The sequence below is a fragment of the Odocoileus virginianus genome, chromosome 21 (assembly GCF_023699985.2).
Source record: "Odocoileus virginianus isolate 20LAN1187 ecotype Illinois chromosome 21, Ovbor_1.2, whole genome shotgun sequence".
Classification (NCBI taxonomy): Eukaryota; Metazoa; Chordata; class Mammalia; order Artiodactyla; family Cervidae; genus Odocoileus; species Odocoileus virginianus.
The window spans coordinates 55,103,106-55,120,996 of record NC_069694.1 but is presented as its reverse complement, the minus strand read 5'-3'; the positions used below and the strand labels follow the sequence as shown (position 1 = coordinate 55,120,996).

General features: G+C 35.7%; 1 protein-coding gene across 1 annotated transcript in view; it reads right to left on the bottom strand.

Moving 5' to 3' along the window:
* LOC110128809 (bifunctional heparan sulfate N-deacetylase/N-sulfotransferase 3) overlaps window positions 1-17,891 on the bottom strand; it is a 175,726-nt gene that overhangs the window by 109,668 nt on the left and 48,167 nt on the right. Inside the window, exon 3 of the mRNA XM_070452380.1 lies at window positions 1,649-1,736. Within this exon, the coding sequence (XP_070308481.1) occupies window positions 1,649-1,736 (88 nt within the window). The remainder of the gene's footprint in view (window positions 1-1,648; window positions 1,737-17,891) is intronic.

Genomic DNA, 17,891 nt, shown 5'->3' with positions numbered 1-17,891 from the left:
CTGAGTGACTGAACTGAACCAATTAGTTATAGTAAATAAGATAGCATGATGACACAAATAGAACCAATGAGCAGGAAAGTCCATAAACAGAGTCCACACATCTATGGTCATCTAATTTATTACAATGATGACACCATGGTGCGGTGAAAAAAGGATGGTCTTTTCAATACTTGGTACCAATTAGACATCTTTATGAGAAAAAGAAGGTTTCTTTCTATTTTTTTGTTGTGAAGTAGAACCCTCACCCTGAAATCAGAACAAGTGTTTTCAAATTAATTAGAAAACCACACTTGCTCAAAAAGCAGGTATCTTGACCCTTATCTCACACATACACAAAAATCAATTCTAGATGGATCTCAGATGCATGCATTTTAAGAATGTAGGGACATATTTTTATGATCTTGTGGCATGCAAAAATGTCTTTAAAGAGACACAAAAAGGAAAAAAAAGATAAATGGACTACATTTTGCTCATCAAAAAGTATCAGTAGGAATGTAAAAATGATAAACCACACATCAGGAGAAAACATTTGCAATGCATATGACTGACAAAGAGGTCATTAAGAATACATAAAGAATTTCTACAAATCAATAAGTAAAGGCAGATAACCCAATAAAGGCAGTAAGATATTTCAAAAACAGAAGAGATACAAATGGTCAATAAATACATGAAAGGAACTCAGTTTCACTACTTGTCAGTGAAATGTACATTCAAACCATAATATGGTATCACTACATGCCCACCAGAAGGGCTAAAACAATAAGATAAATATTAATAATATTAAATACTTGGAGGAATATAAAACAACAGGAAAACTCACATAGTATTGGAAATATAAATTGATACCACCACTTTGAAAAACTGTTTGGCATTTTCTACTAAAGCTGATCATAAGTATATCATATAACCAGCAATTCTACTGGTTGATAAACAACAGAAAAACATATGTCCTCTGAAGGACAACTATTTTTAACAATAGTTGTGGTTAAAATGTTCTTAACACGACTGTTCAAAAAAAGAAAGGCAAACACTGAAAACAACCCAGCCATTCACACTGGAACAGAATGGAATAAATTTCACTGTAAATTCAAACAGTGAAATACTACAGAACAATAAAGCTGAAAGAAATACAACCCTATACAATAATGTCTGCAAAACCAAAATGTTAGACAAAACAAGCTATATATAGAAGAGTCCATTTATATGATTCTTTTTATACAGATCTTAAAGCCAGGCAAACGAATTTTGATATTAGAAGTCAGGATAGTGATTTTCTTGGTGGGAAGCTAGTGACTCTAAAGCAGCACAAGGGACAGGGTGTGTAGATTCTGGTAGTACCTCTTTCCTGATCTGGGTACATAGCTCTGTATACTTGGTGAAATTCATTGAGCACTATACTTACTACTTACACAGTTTTATATATGTAAATTATAGTTCAGAAGAGAAAAGGCCATTAAATAATAACATGGTGAATAAACTTTTAAGCTATTAACATTTTGTAAAGGTGGAAAAATAAGTTAAATGAAACTGAGTAACATGAAGAAAATAAAGTATTGGAGAGACACAAGAAGGTGTGAAGAGGAGTGGGTCACAGTTTTAAAGAGTGGTCAGAGAGGCTAACTACGGGGATAGTTAATCTCTATCTTACCTGTATGGTAAAATTTCCCTGAAAATCCCAGGTTGAAAGTAAAATTTGTGATTTGTGCACGCAAAAGATTCTGAGTATCAAGCAGGGCCTGAAATACATAATTAAAAAAATGTATCAGGTAGAGAATGGCTTTGAGAAGATATCTTCCTTTAGCAGTCAAAAGGTAAAAATACTCCTTTAGGCATGAGAGAATTAAATGATGAAAAGTAGGTTTTTTTTTTTTTAACCACCTTACAACTAGCAAGATGGTTCTGAGATTACATAATTACATACTTATATATTTATTCTTCAGATGCAGTAAATCAGCAAAAAGTGTCAGTTAGAAAAAGGAAGTTAAATGAAAAGTTTATTCTTCTTGTTCGAAGGAACTAGTATCTAATACATAAAATACCTCTCATTTCACCCTTTAGGGGATGTAATTCACCAACTGTCAAAAAAAAAAGACATTCTTTTAATGTGAAATTATGTAAAAACATATATTGAAAGAAACAGATAGTTGTTTTTCAGATACATCTTTGGTCTTCAAAATCCAATTCTTTTCAATCTGTATGTCTTAGATTCCCCAAAGATAGTGATTATTCTTCAAAAATGGGTATCATGGAAAAGTAAATTTCTAATTTGCCCTTTCACTGGAAAAGAGATGAACAAACTTTGTACTAATGACAGGTAAAGCTATTTTGAGGTTTAATTATTATATCATATAAAGTATTATGCTATGAGTATTTAGTGGACGTCTCTTTCTCCTTTTCTTTCTCATTCTTATTCAAATTCACATTCTTATATTCCTTCTCTTCCCCTTCCCCAGACTATGGTAGTTCAGTGCGCACCTAAAGGAAGCAAAAAGTAACTCTAAATGGTAGACTTGTAAAGGATCTTAGTTAGTACTTCTATTAAACAAGAAGAAAGTCAGGAGAAATGATTTACCTATTTTCACAGATAAAATTAGTGGTATGTCCTAGATTAAGGATATAGATCACCTGATTCCAGTTAGGTACTCTTTACTCTACCAGACTCAATCTTTTCCTACACTTCCATAGTACAGCTGGACCCACAACAGAATCTTTTCTCTTCTTAGTATCTGGTACCTGCAGGCCCCGCCCCCCTGTGCTCATGACCTGAATCTTTTGGGGGGATAAACAGATATCCATTTTATTCAGAGACCCTCTCGCAACTGCATGTATTCAACAACTACTAGTTGCCACTCCTCTCTTGTTGCTGCCGCTACAATTACTACTACTAATTTGTTGTTGTTATTGTTAGTGATAGATAATACAAATCTATCTGAACTTTACCCATCATTTGTTAAAGTGGAGACAACTACCTAGTTCATAGAACTGCGATGAGAAATGTAGAGGATATAATATATGCAGGGATGTCTGATAAACTTTTTAAAAAGTGGCATAAAATATTAGGTGTTCATATAATTATCAGCAATATATTACATGTTAATGTAATTATGTGCATTATATTATTTTGATAACTATCTATCTATATATTGTATACCTCTCATCTACTTATTTTTTATTTGAAATACAGCTGACAAACAATATTATGTTAGCTTCAGGAATATAAAATAGTAATTTGACATTTAAATACATTATGAAATGATCAAACCTGAGTCTAGAACCATCTGTGCCCATACAAAGTCATTACAGTATTACTGACCATATTTCTTATGCATATGTATGTAAATTACATCCCCATGACTTAATTATTTTATAATCAGCAGTTTGTACTCTTAATTTCACTTACCTATTACCTTAATTTCACTCATTCCCCCAAACTTTGTCTTTTTGGCAACCACCCATTTGTTCTCCGTATCTACGAGTCTGTTTTTGTTTTGTTTTGTTTGTTTTTTAGATTCTACATATAAATGAGATCATATAGTATTTATCTTTCTCTGAGCATAATACCTTCTAGACCCATCCATGATGTCCCATGGCAAGATTTCACTCTTTTTTTAAATAGCAAATATTCTACTGTATATATATATATACATTTATATATATATGTATATATATATATATATTACATCTTTATCCATTCATCTATTGATGGACCTTTGCTTGCTTCTATATCTTGGCTGTTATAAATAATACTAGAATGAAAATAGGGTTTTTTAATTAGTGATTTTACTTTTTTTGGGTAAGCACTCAAAAGTGAAATTACCGGACGATATGGTAGTTCTATTTTTAATTTTTTGAGGAAGGTTTATACTGTTTTACATAGTGGCTGCACCAGTTTAAACCCCACCAACAGTATACAGGCGTTCTTTTTTATCCACATCCTTTCCAGCACTTGTTATTTCTTGTCTTTGTCTGAGCTGTTCTGAAGTGATATCTCACTGTGGTTTTGTTTGCATTTCCCTGATGATTAGTGATGCTTAACATCTTTTCCTGTGTGTGCTGGCTATCTGTATGTCTTTTGTTCTCTGTTTTTTTACCACAATAAAATAGGTGTGTATACACACATGCACACACACAAATACACACACACACCCATACACACATTTCATAAGCTTCCCTGGTGGCTCAGTGGTAAGGAATCAACCTTCAAGTGCAAAAGACCAGGTTCAATCCCCGGATCAGGAAGATCCCCTGGGAGAGGAAATCGTAACCCATTCTAGTATTCTTGCCTGGGAAATCTCATGGACAGAGTGGCCTGGAAGGCTACTATCCACAAGGTTTCAAAGAGTTGGATATGACTTAGAGAGTAGAACAACAAAAACAACATATACTTAGATATACAGATATATAGCTAAGTGAAATTAGAGCCATAAAGTAAAAATTAGAACTGTATCAATTATAGTTAAAAATACAGTTTTGAATTTTGCCTTTTCCATTTAACAGTATATCACAAGCTTTCTCTCATCACATTAACCATTCAAATCCAAAATTTTTAATCTATTGATTTTAACGGATGCTGAATATTACATCAAATGCATACATTATAATTTATTTAACCATTTTACACTACTGTTGTACATTCAGATTGTTTACTTTTTTTGTCTAATATAAATTCTGCTCTATGTGTCAACACATATTTATATAGCAATGAAGTAACCATTTCCTCAGGAGAAAATAATTCTGCTTACTCTTACCGAGCAAAACAATTTCTAAGCAAATCTGAAAATGCTTATAAAAGTGTTGGGCTTCCCTGGTGGCTCAGTGGTAAAAAATCTGCCTGTCAATGCAGGAGACTTAGGTTCAGTCCTGGGTTGGCAAGATTCCCTGGAGAAGGAAATGGTAACCCACTCCAGTATTCTTGCCTGGGAAATCCTATTGACAAAGGAACCTGGTGGGCCACAGCCAATGGGATCACAAAAGAGTTGGACCAGACTTAGCAACTAAACAATAGCAAATAAAAGTATTAATAGGGGACATAATATCCAATAAACATTATAAGAGAATTCTATCTGAATATAATTTAACACAAAAATTTGACTATTTCCAAAATTATTTTTCCAAATTTAAATCTTTATGCTACCCCACTTTTTTGAGGCTTCATTCTATAAAGCCAAAAGCAGTTACAGGCATTAAAAGATCTAGTTGAAGGCAAAAAAAAAAAAAAAAAACATAGATCTAATTTAAAGAAACGGGGGTCTAAGAACTGAGTGAAATGGGAGATTTTATATATCTTTGGATTTTCTCCAAATTTCTTTAACAGAATGAACATATCAAAGCAAATAGAAAAGACAAAAATTTTTTAAAATAACTGCAAAAGAGTTTTATATGGAGATTTATGTTAGGACTCATTACATGTGTGACATTCTTTGGGGAATTGTCTGCTAGCTTTTTGTTTCTTATCTGGGCTTCCTAAATTATATTTTGACCTATTTTATCTTTTGATAGTTAACAAAAGTATTTGGTGACCAAATTAAGGCTGGGAAAGAAATTTTAGTGTTTAATATGTTTTTTCAGCAATAGGCAAAAGTATGTTTCAGCACAGAATTTTTAGAGTTACTATTTTCTTAATCAACCAAATACTAATTATAAATATGTATAATGTAGCTAGATCTGCTAAAGTAAATAAAAACAATTGGGCAGCTAATTACCAATATGAGCTCCTGTATCTCTTGACCTATGTACACACACACACAAAACATCAGAGATATTCATGGGTTTGGCATGAAGATCAAATGGGAACATGGATACATGACCTTAATACCTTTCCTAGCATACAGAAGTGGAGTTTTAGCCCTGTGAGTGGAATTTTTCATCCTTTCCTCTGTCAACCTTAAAAGTTCCTTATCATCCTGTCACAAAATTCCATCTTCTATTTCTTACTGTTGTTCACTTGGCGTAAAGTCAGGCCTATGCCTAAAATTTTAAATGATATTTTTAAATTGAGCCTTGGCACTTTTGGAGTTGTCTAATCAGCACTGGGGCTTCAGATGCCTCAGTGGTAAAGAATCCACCTGCCAACGCAGGAGACACCGGAGATGCGGGTTGGATCCCTGGGTCGGGAAGATTCCCTGGAGAAGGAAATGGCAGCTTGCTCCAGTATTCTTGCCTGGAAAATTTCACGGACAGAGGAACCTGGTGGGCTACAGTCCATGGAGGTGCACACAGTCAGACATGACTGAGCACACACACGTTATCGGCACTGAGGATTTTAAACAAAAGAGGAATGTGGTCCACGTGGCTGTATTAGAGCAGCTTTACAGTGCTGCGCATTTCTTTCAAGTGCCCTTGTGTGTTAGTCACTCAGCCGTGTCTGACACTCTGTGACCCCATGGACTGTAGCCCGCCAGGCTCCTCTGGCCATGGGATTCTCCAGGCAAGAGGACTGCAGTGAGCTGCCATGCCCTCCTGCAGGGGATCTTCCTGACCCAGGGACTGAACCCAGATCTCCCGCATTGCAGGCAGGTTCTTTACCAACTGAGCCACCTGGGAAACCCTCAGTGAATCCTTTATTCTCCAACAAAAGGTTCATGTATTTTATTGTTTGTGTTGTAGTAAAAGAATAATGACAATGGTTTTTATGGAAACCAAGGAGACAATAACACAGTCATCTTGAATTATTTGTTAATCATACCTAAACTGTCCAGAGCATAATTATATAACCTCTAAATCATACACATGAGAGATGGTTTGCTAGAAAATTTATTGGACTGAAATTGGTAAATAATGACATATGAGTAGGAAAACAGAAAACAAGTACCATTCTCATTGAACATTCATTTGAAATTGTTATACATATTCTATTTAGCTTATGGCTGTATACCCAAATAGTCAAAATGCTAATGTACTTTTCAAAAAAGAAATAAAAATAAAAGCTAGTTCTCAGCACTTTTAGGCAACTGTAAGTTGTATCTCACTCATTCAATTATACTGAAAAGGTTTTTATGTGTTGTAATAAACATAATTTTTAAACCTTAGTAATTTAAACTACTTGCTTCCAGCAGCAAATCAGAAAAGGATGGAGAGGTATAGGATTCCATATGAAGGGACTAAAGCATCTCAACCCATGTACTACTGTTCCAGAGCAAATTAAGTTTCCTTTAACAGTTGCAGAAATATGTTGGAAACCCCTTAAGTAGCATTATCTGTTCTGCTTAAGAGGTGAAAGTGGTAAATACTTTTTAAAAAAAGTCTGATAACTAATCACCACCCCTATCCCCACCAAATACATTTTGAGTTTTACTAAAGCTGGATTATAAATTCCATGAGGTAGTGTCTCTGTCCAGTTTACTTTTCACTACTGAAGTCTAGCATGTTGTCAGGGGGAGAAGAGGGACAAGTAACTATTTATTGAATGAGGACATTAATGAATTTCTGATTGATCTCATACTGCAGTAAATTCATAAAGACTTGACAATAATATTGTGGAACATTCTTTTGCTATTTTATTTTCATAAACTGTTTTTAATCTTGAATTAATTTCAACATATTTCATATCCAAAAATTAATTATAAAACATTCTGTTTTCAAATTATTTGTAAAAAAAGAAAGTGCTAAAATAAAAGCATTCCCTATTTCAGTACTTCTCAAACTTCTAAACACATGAACGTAATCTTAAAAGCTTAATAAAATGCAGATTTCTGGGTTCTAACCCAGGAATTTAACCCGAGATTCTGAAATATAGTGCTGAAGCAGGCCAAAGCATCCTAGATGATTCTGCTGTAGGTGACATTATACCACACTCTTAAGAATCACTGTCTTATTCCTTGATTTCAAATAGCTCAATGCAAGTTTTCGTTTACATCGAGGCATGCTTTTCTCTGAGAATATGAAATCTTTGATATCCACTATATAACAACATTCTTGGTATACAGTAGGCATTCAGCTATCGATTTTATAAGCCACATAAGTAATAGGTACTGTGAATTCTAAAATCAAAAATATTCTAGAAAAAAAAAGAAATATATAGGATCATCAGAATCCAGTTGAAGATCCAATTGAGGAAATATATAGGATCACAGAATCCAACCCACTGTGTTGACCCCAAAGTACTTCATCATGCTTGGAGTAATCTGGGTTAGAAATTATACAACACAGATGGTAGCCTTTAAAAGTTTTCATGTTTTGCCTTTATCAATTTTACTCTCCTTATTTTTTCTAATAAAAGTCCCCCTTCAGCTTGAGTTGGGAGAACCAGTTAATCAGATTGCAATCTAAGGTAATCAGCTTCAACCTAGGGAAGTTATGGTGTTGAAGAGGCAAGTTATTATAGAAGATAGATATGTCTTAAGAATCAGACTGCCATGGGACTGTACACTTCAGCTATTGTGGAGAACAGTTTGGTGGTATCTCAAAAAGTAAAATATAGAATTATCATATGACTCAGCAATTATGATCCTCATTTTATATTCAAAAGAGCCGAAAACAGGTTTTCAGAGAAATATTTGCACACACTTGTTGATAGTAGCAGTATTCACAATAGCCAAAAGGTAGAAACAACCCAGGTGTTCATCAGTAGATGAACAGGTAAACAAACTGCAGTTCATATATACAATGGAACATTATTCAGCCATACCAAGGAATGAAGTGCTGATACATGCTACAATGTGGATGAATATTGAAAACTTTAAAACTAGGTGAAAGAAGCCAGACACAAAAGGTCACATACTATATGATTCCATTTACATGAAGTATCTAGAAGAGGTAAATCTGTGGTGATGGAAAGCAGATGGTGCTGCAGGGGTAGGTAGGGAGAAATTGATAGAACTCCCTAATGGGTGTGGGTTTTCCTTTTGAGGTGATGAAAGTGTTTTGTACCAGATAGAGGTGGTGGTTGAACAGCACTGTGAATGTACTAGTGCCATTGAATTATTTTAATATGGTAGTTTTATGTATGTGAATTTCACCTCAAAAACCAAAAAAACTGTCCAATTGTGAGTACTGTTGTCTTCATTTTTTTTCCTAAATTTTATTGAAAGAGCATTACATGTATTACTCTACCCCAATTATTTCCAACAGATGCCCCATATCCTTTACACTGACTTTGAGAAAACTGTCCAGAAATGGATTAAGTAAACACATCAGGAACTGTTGGGATATAGTGACAGTCGATATTCAAAAATTCCTATGGTATTTGGAATTTGCCTTAGACCTTATCTTCTATCATCCTCCTTTCTATTCACCCAGCTGTGGATTCACTAATCTGTATGCTGTTCCTGGATCATACCAAGTTTATTCTCACTTCAAGGGCCTTAGTCTTGCTATTTCCTCTTCAAAGATATACTTTGCTCAGATATTCATGTGGTTTACTTCCTCACCTCTGCTAGGTCTCTGCTTAAATATCATTCCCTCGGTGAGACCTTCCCTACCCCCTTTTTTATTGAAGAGTTGATTTACAATGTTATATTAGTTTCAGATGTACAACACAGTAATTTGATATTTTTATAGCTTATACTCCATTTAAAGTTATGATGAAATATTAGCTATATTCCCTGTGCTGTACATTACATACTTATATCTTATTTTATACCTCTTAATTCCCTTCCCTTTTCTTGACCTTTCCTCCACCCCTCTCCCCTCTGGTAACCACTAGTATGTTTCCTGTATCTATAAGTTTATTTCTGTTTTGTTATACTCATTTGTTTTATTTTTTAGATGCCACTTATAAGTGAGAACATACAGTATTTGTCTTCCTTTGTCTGAGCTACTTCACTAAACCCAATACCCTCCAAGTCCATCGAAGTTGCTGAAAATGGCAAGATTTCACTCTTTTTTATGGCTGAGTAGTAGTCCATTGTATGTGTGTGTGTGTACACACACACTACATCTTCTTTATCCATTCATCTGTTAAAGGATACTTGAGGTTGCTTCTATAGTAAGGTGATTGTGCATAATGCTGCTATGAACCTTGGAGTGCATATATCTTTTCAAATTTGTATTTTCATTTTTCTTCAGCTATATACCTTGGAGTGGAATTGCTGGATCATATGGTAGTTCTAATTTTAGTCTTTTGAGGAATCTCCTTATGGTTTTCCATAGTGGCTGTTAACTACACTCTTAAACAGATCATTGTTATCTGGTTTCCCTAGTTTATTTTTTTTCTTCACAGAATTTATTATACCACTATTTAGTTTTTATTTATTTATAATCATTCATTCAGCTACCCCTTCTGGAATCATTCATTTAGCTTCTTAAGAGAGTAGATATGACATCTGTCTTTACGATGCTGGATCTGCAGTGCCCAAAGCAGGGCCAGGCATGTAGTGGGCTCCAAATAGCTCCTTGTTGAGTGAATGAAAGAATAAATGAATGGTGGTAACGCCACGATAATCCCCAACCAGAAGAGGAAAGAACAACATTTGACAACTAAAGAGTAAACAGATGTGATGGCTTCCATGAAGAGGATGCAGGAATTATGCTGCACAAAGTGGGCAGATCATTAACACTGGGCAGGAGCTGTTTCTTGGGTGAGCGCTAAGCAGTGCTCAGATAACCCGTGGGTGCTTCAGGTAACCAGGTCCAGTGTGACCCAACAAGGAAGCTCTGCATGTGGCTTTAGATCAGATCACGGAGCCTGTTTGGTTCCTTTGGACTAAAATACTCTATAAATTTTCTTCTTTTTTTTAATGAAAGCTAGGGTAAAGACACAAGTGTATACTTTGCTTAGCAACTTAGTCCGCTAGAGCCTCACTGTCAATGTATAAATAAAAAAGATGAAGTCAAAACAACAGGAAGCATGAATTAATAATATTCGACTTATTTAAAAAAGTTTCATGCTCTCACTTAGAATCACTTTTACAGTTTAGGTTCTGATAAGCTTTATGAAATGAGTTCCAAGAGAATATGGCAGATTAGATAAATTTGAAGTTATGGAAACTAACTACAAGAAAAAGTGCTGAAGAACCTAATGGAAGAGTTAGATAGAAAAAGCATAAATTACTACAAAAAATAAATACACATGTATATTATGGTGGAGGCAGATGACCTGACACATCACCATAGCTTCTAAGGCTTCCCTACATTATAACCCAATCAGTGGTCAGTAAAAATGAATGTAAGGTTGAAAAAGTTGTCCCATTGAGTCCGTAAGTCATCCTATTAGTTCAATATACATTCACTGAGTGCCTACTATATTTTATGTTTTATGTTAGTTGCTGGGATAATCAAATTAGACTTACCACTCAGTCCTAGGAAGTTTTAAGGAGAAAATGAGGTAATATCTGAGAAAAGTCTCTTTATACTTTAAAGTCCTAAACAATGTATAAATATATTAATATTGTCTAAAATAAGTTTTCTGGGAAACGATTTATATTTTTAAAGTCAAATGACATTCTTGAACGACTTACAGATGAGTCAAGCAATTCCAGGCATCAAGTCATTTTTCTCAGCTCTAGCCCACAGGCTTTCTTATTGTCAGGGAAAAACTCTAAGCTTCTTCCAGCATCTGGGCCTTTGTTCTTGCTGTTCTTTCTGTCTTCCCCAAATAGGCACATTTTTGATCCATATTTCTTTTATGTCTCTGCTCAGATATTACCTTATTGAAGAAGCTTTCCCTGGCCATCCTTTTAAACTTCGCAACAACACACCTCTACACTGAGGCCCACACTTTCCTATCTCCTTTCCCCTGCACTATTTTCTACAGCCCTGTCATGCTCAATATGTTGTATCATATGTTTGTTTATTGTTGTCTACTCCCACTGAACAGAAGGAACATGAAAGCAAGGACTTGGCCTGTATGAAGATTGCCCACTGCCTGATATGTAGTAGGTACTCATAAATCATTGTTGAATAAATAAATGAATGAATGGATGCTCCTGAATTGAAATTTAGGGTAGTCTGAGCTGAAGTGGAAGTATAGTTCTTTAGCCAAACTTGGAACTGAAATTGAGAAAAAATTATTTGGACCAGTCCAGCTTCTTTGAAACAGCAGTAAAAGCAAAAAGAATAGAAGCTCTAAAGATGGAAAGAGAGAAAAGGCCAGTTGTCTTGACGAGACCAGAAACAGAAATGGTCTAACATCTGACAATGACTTCAAGCCAAGTCAAGCTACCAGGATGACTTCCTCTAACTTTCTGACAACATTTTAATTGTGAGACTATTCAGAAAAATAATTGTGTAGTTTCTGGAGGGAAGGTTCCTGGGCTTGAATCCCAACTCCAAGTACATTAAGTAATTTTTTACACTGGCAAGTGCCTTTCCTTAAGCCTCAATTTTCTTATTTCAAAAATACTGTGTTTCAATACCTATTTCATAGGGTTGTAAGTTTTGGATGATGTAATCTGTGTAAAGAACACTGTCTGGAACATAAAAATCATGATAGGATTTTAATATACTTTAACCTAAATCTAAAACTAAATGACTTAAAATGATCACAAGAATGTTTAACACTGGGGCTTCCCAGGTGGTGCTAGTGGTAAAGAACCTGCCTGCCTAAGAGACACAGGTTTGATCACTGGGTTGGGAAGATCCCCTGGAAGAGGAAATGGCAACGCACTTCAGTATTCTTGCTTGGAGAATCCCATGGACAGAGGAGCCTGGCGGGCTACAGTCCATAGGCTCACACAAAGTCAACGTAGCATGCCCATATGTGTAACACTAAAGTGACAAATATTATATAAAGTGGTTTAAAAGGGAAAAAAATGATAGCTATAAAGTGGAATAAATTATAATAAAAGTTAAAAAGTGCACATCACTTTGGGTGCTAACATTAGCTCTGCATGGACTGTGCATCAGTGGACAGATTGGAGGAAGCATATTACTACTGGGAAGGGGAAAGATCCAGAAATTCCTTCATGGAGGGGGCTCTCCATTCCTTCAGAGAGCAAGGAACAGCAGGAAATATCGGGCAATCAAAACTTGACTAGAGAATTCTCTGCCTGTGGCTAAACTAAGAATGCATCATGAATAATGAGAATCACACAAGAGAATCACAGAATCTGAAGCTGGAAAATTTTTAAGAGATGGCCAAGCCTGGTATTTCTCAAACTGTTGCACTGAGGTCACTATCTTTGATCACGAGGATAAGCATATTACTGCTGATCTCTCATACCCCCCAGTACTTTGCTCTATAGATTGACTTGATTCCTACCAAAGAAAAACAGAGAATAGTTTAAATTATTCATGTTAATTTATAAAACCAAACCAAATCAAACCAAACCAAGAAAAATTAATTTTTAAATTAAATTTGAAAAACATAATTCTATTCATATACATTATTTTAATTTTACCTTTCACAGCTGATCCAATCAGACCATTTCATAAAACTCTTCTACTTCATAAAACTCTGAAACTTTGGCCCAGATTATTTTATACTAAAAAAGCCTCTTTAAATACTGGAACTAGTTTAAAGACACCTGAAAATTACTTATTTCCCTAGGAGAAGTATTTCCTTCCTTTCTTGATTTTTTTTTTTTCTTCTTTTTGAGTGAATAAAGCTATGAAAGATTACAAGTTTCAAATAAATGGTAAGACAAAAATCAGAAACAGTACTGGCAGATTTCACACATCTGATTTTAGATTGTTTATTTGTTAATGAAAAAAATAGTGGTTTGTTACTATTGCTCTCCCAGCCTTGCATGATTTCAAGCTTGTCTAGTAAACAGGAAGTTCATTTATTCATCTGTTTGAATTAATTAAAAGCCAAAGAACCCACAGTCAGTTAATGAAAAGTTAAATGGCCCACAACTACTGACTTTATATTCAGCCCACGGGCTCTAATAAGATGGGGCAATCCATTCCATTTTAGAATGAGCCTTTCAGTTGTTTGTAAATATCTCAAAAAATGTCTTAAAGCAGAAGTAAACGTCAAATCAGATTTGCTCTCAAAGTTTAACATACTGTTTAAAATATTCCCCATTCACTTTTTGTGAAATGTGGTATCAAATACAGAAGTGCTCAATGCCCCACCAAGTCCTGTCATAGCAGGGCTGTGCTGGGGATGAGGGTGGAGGTGGAGGTAGTTTAGGTGGCTTCTTATCCCTAATGGAAAAATAAAGGGTCCGTGAGACGATGCCATGAGGATCAGGCATTCCTTTGCCACGCGTGCTCCATAGGCTGGAAGTATACAGTCGTTCCACTCATTTGTATGAGTAGCACTTCCACTGGTGCTCTAAACCTTTAACCCTGTGTGCCTTTTCTTCCAGGCACGATCTTTCAGCTATAAGAAGGGTGACATTTATCTCCAGGATGGAGTTGGCTTGACATGTGCCTTCTTTGACTAGATTTTCTTTCCTAGTTATCATTCTGCTTCTACTCTTGTTTGCAAAGTTTATGTCTTACTCTTCATAGCTCAGGGTCAACAATGGGGGTCCTAATTACAGGAAGTCCTTCTTATTCTCAAGTATATCATTTTTAATAAAATGCTCTGTCATGGGCCTCTCCTTTGGAAAGAAATTGGGAACACACACCAGATGCTGATGTGTGACTGACGTGGAGGATTCACATACACAAAGGCAAAGGACAGAACACAGACTTCAATGCTTTAGTCTTTGAAATTATTAAACAGAATATCTAAAGTCACATTTGTTTGACATTATGACTTCAGACCATTCTTCTAATAATAAATCCTAGGCTTGATTTGAATTTTGAGTTATAATTGGTAGGTTGACTCTAATCTTGGGAAATATGCTATTATTTTCTTCTTTTTTTCAGCTTTACTGAGGTTATTTATTCTATTTATGTCATCAAATAGTTATTTGCTCTTGGTGACCAATTTCAGATGTAAATAAATGAGCTGGATGGGAATCCTCTTACTACCTCAGAAGGAGTACAGGATGACATCTCTTTAGTTCCCTAGAGGAAAATTTTTTCTTTATAGATATAATTTCACATAAAACTAAAATGAAAGTCTAGTCAATGATAGAATTGTCTAGAATCCAAAGGCTCCATATTACGGTCTGCGGTGACTTAAAAAAAATCACATATATATATCCCATTACTAAGGAAGAGAGAGTTTACAAATCAAATTATTTAACTTGTTTCTGCAAGATGGATTAAAAATTTTCAAAAAGCTTTGAAACATGTTCTTTTTACACAGAGCCTTCCAATATCATAAATTCCAATAGGAGTTACACTTGTCATTCCCTGAACCTATGAAAATCAATTTCCTTAGATGAAGAGACCAGTTATGACCTATACCTGCTTTTGTTTGTCTTATGTAAAAATCTCATAGCATCATTAACTATCAGAGGGTCAGCAACAGTCTAAACATGGAGGCTGTGCGTTAATACCTGAACTCAACTGAGGCACAGCTGATGTGGCAAGGAAGTTCCTAACCACTTTGTTCTTTATTTCTCTGTTTGAAAATACAGATGAAAATATGCACAGCTTTCAGAGTGGGTTTTAGAAAGGTCCTCTTTTCAAACACAAGGAGAATCTTTGTGTTAGTTTCCATTTAAACATTTCAGAGATTAATGAAGTTACAGAAAGTTGACAAAGGCTAAATTACAATTTCTTTGTTTTGGAAGTTTGTTACTACAGATCGTGTAAAACTAACATTCTAAGAAACGCTGTAAAAGTGCTGCCAGGACTGAGAGGAGCAGAGTGCTTCTTCAGGTCCTGTGAGCAGCACGAGGTAGCGCTGGGCACGCCCCGGCCATGCCCCAACCTGAGTCAGCTGAGCACGGCAATGGCCATGCAGTCGTTCAGATAATTTTGAGTTTCATATTTATTTGTAATCTGTGAATGTTCGTTTGCTTGCCATTCACAATTAGATGCCCTAGGAACAACCTAGGGAATAAAACATTTTATTTTGACCATGGTTTTAGTCACTGGAAGATAACACTAAAAATCTGCTTTCATCAAATTCTGAATAGTATGATTTTGATAAGGAATGGTTTAAAACACTATTTCCAGTTCTCCCATTGCTATTATTTTTATTCTCAATATTAAAAAAAATACTTAGCATTGGACCTCACTTAGATGACTCTCATTTCTGCAGTTTGACTGGTACTTTCACAGAAAATCCAAGTGGTGACTAAGGTTTTATTATAGACAGTTCCACTTACTTTCAACTTCACTTTAAACAAGGGTGGGAACTGAAACCAAACAAAGAAAATAATGCAACATTCAAACTCTCCTCTACTATCCCTAGTATGGTGAGTTTCCTTATGCCTGACAACATCCCACAGGTTGTACTTGGGGACGCCCATCCTAGTTGAGAATGGTTAAGGTCAGTCTCCATTGTGTTAAAATCTAACCTAAATCTTCCCACACGGATATTTTTGTATTGGTATGAAAAGATAATGTGTTTGGTTACTATGTTTACTTATTCATCTACACTCTCCCTGCATTCATATTCTCTCTACATACATATATCTGTGTACACATATATATTTGTGTTGTTCATTGCTGAGTTGTGTCCCACTGTTTTTGTGACCCTATGGACTGTAGTCTGCCAGGATCCTCTGTCTATGGGGATCTCCAGGCAAGAACACTGGAGTGAGTTGATATTTCCTCCTCTAGGGGATCTTCCTGACCCAGGGATTGAACCCGCATCTCCTGCATTGGCAGGTGGGCTCTTTACGACTGAGCCACCTGGAAAGCCCCATATATGTATTACTTATATAATATAAATATAATCTTTCTTGAGTATGAATTAGTCTTTCATTTATGTATCACAAAAAAAAAATATTTAAAATGGAAGAATGGTTTGGTCTCAACCAAACTGTTGAACGCATAGCATTTATAAGTTCACTCTTTATATTACAGAGAATAGATTAAGGCTGGATGTCCTGAGAGTTACTCTTTATATTACAGAGAATAGATTAAGGCTGGATATCCTGAGAGTTACAGTCATAAAAGTGCTCTGCTGTGACTTTCCACAAGCAAGAGTGGCTTTCACATTGATAAAAAACGTGATTTTCTGTCCTCAGGCCAAACTGGTAGGCAGGTTGCTTTTATGAAATTCCTGTGAAGCTGGCAGGAGGTGACTCATATACATAAATGCCTCTTTCAATCAGGAAGAAGGTGTCAGAGGGCAGGTGGGTGGTGTCTGAATGACTAAGTTTTAAGATGTCAGGAGTACCGAAAAAATTCTCCTAAAATGAAAGTTTTTACGGAGATGTACACGTGAGGCTCTGGATCACATCGATGAATCAAAGGAAAATGTTAAAAGATTTTTTACTACATTGTTTGAATCTCAGTCTTTACTTCATAACTCAATGCAAAGAGAGAAACTCACATATAATCTTAAACTACTCATAACTTAAAAGCAGCCCAGATTTTAAACAAGCTCTTAGAATGAGCCTTGATTCCAAGACACTTAAAATACTAAGTACATTGTATGAAAGGGACAGAGAAGTTATGGGCATGAAACAGGCGTGAGAGAGCCAGAAATGTTTAGCAGCAGCCACAGACTACAGTAGAGCAGGAGGACATTGCTGAGAAAATAAGTGACCACTCACAGTAAAGCGTCCGCCTGCAGTGCGGGAGACCTGGGTCGGGAAGATCCCCTGGAGAAGGCAGCGGCAACCCACTCCAGTACTCTCGCCTGGAGAATCCCATGGACGGAGGAGCCGGGTGGGCTACAGTCCATGGGTCGCAAAGAGTCGGGCATGACTGAGCGACCTCACTGCCTTTTCACTCACTATCTCATTCAAGTAAAATAAAACTTTCTTACAAATCGCAGTGGTATGGAAGAGAAAAAAATCTTTACTGAAATCCTTGAGAGGATTTCAGATAAACACGAAGGAACAAAACGGCCAAGGATCTAGGTGGTAGTCCATAACAGCTGACGTTCTCAGCAAATGCTCAGTGGAACAGATAAAAGCCAATACAGTAACTGGACTCCTAGGGAAAGCTGAACAGGCTGACAGAGTGAAATTCTTCATTTCATGGCTTTG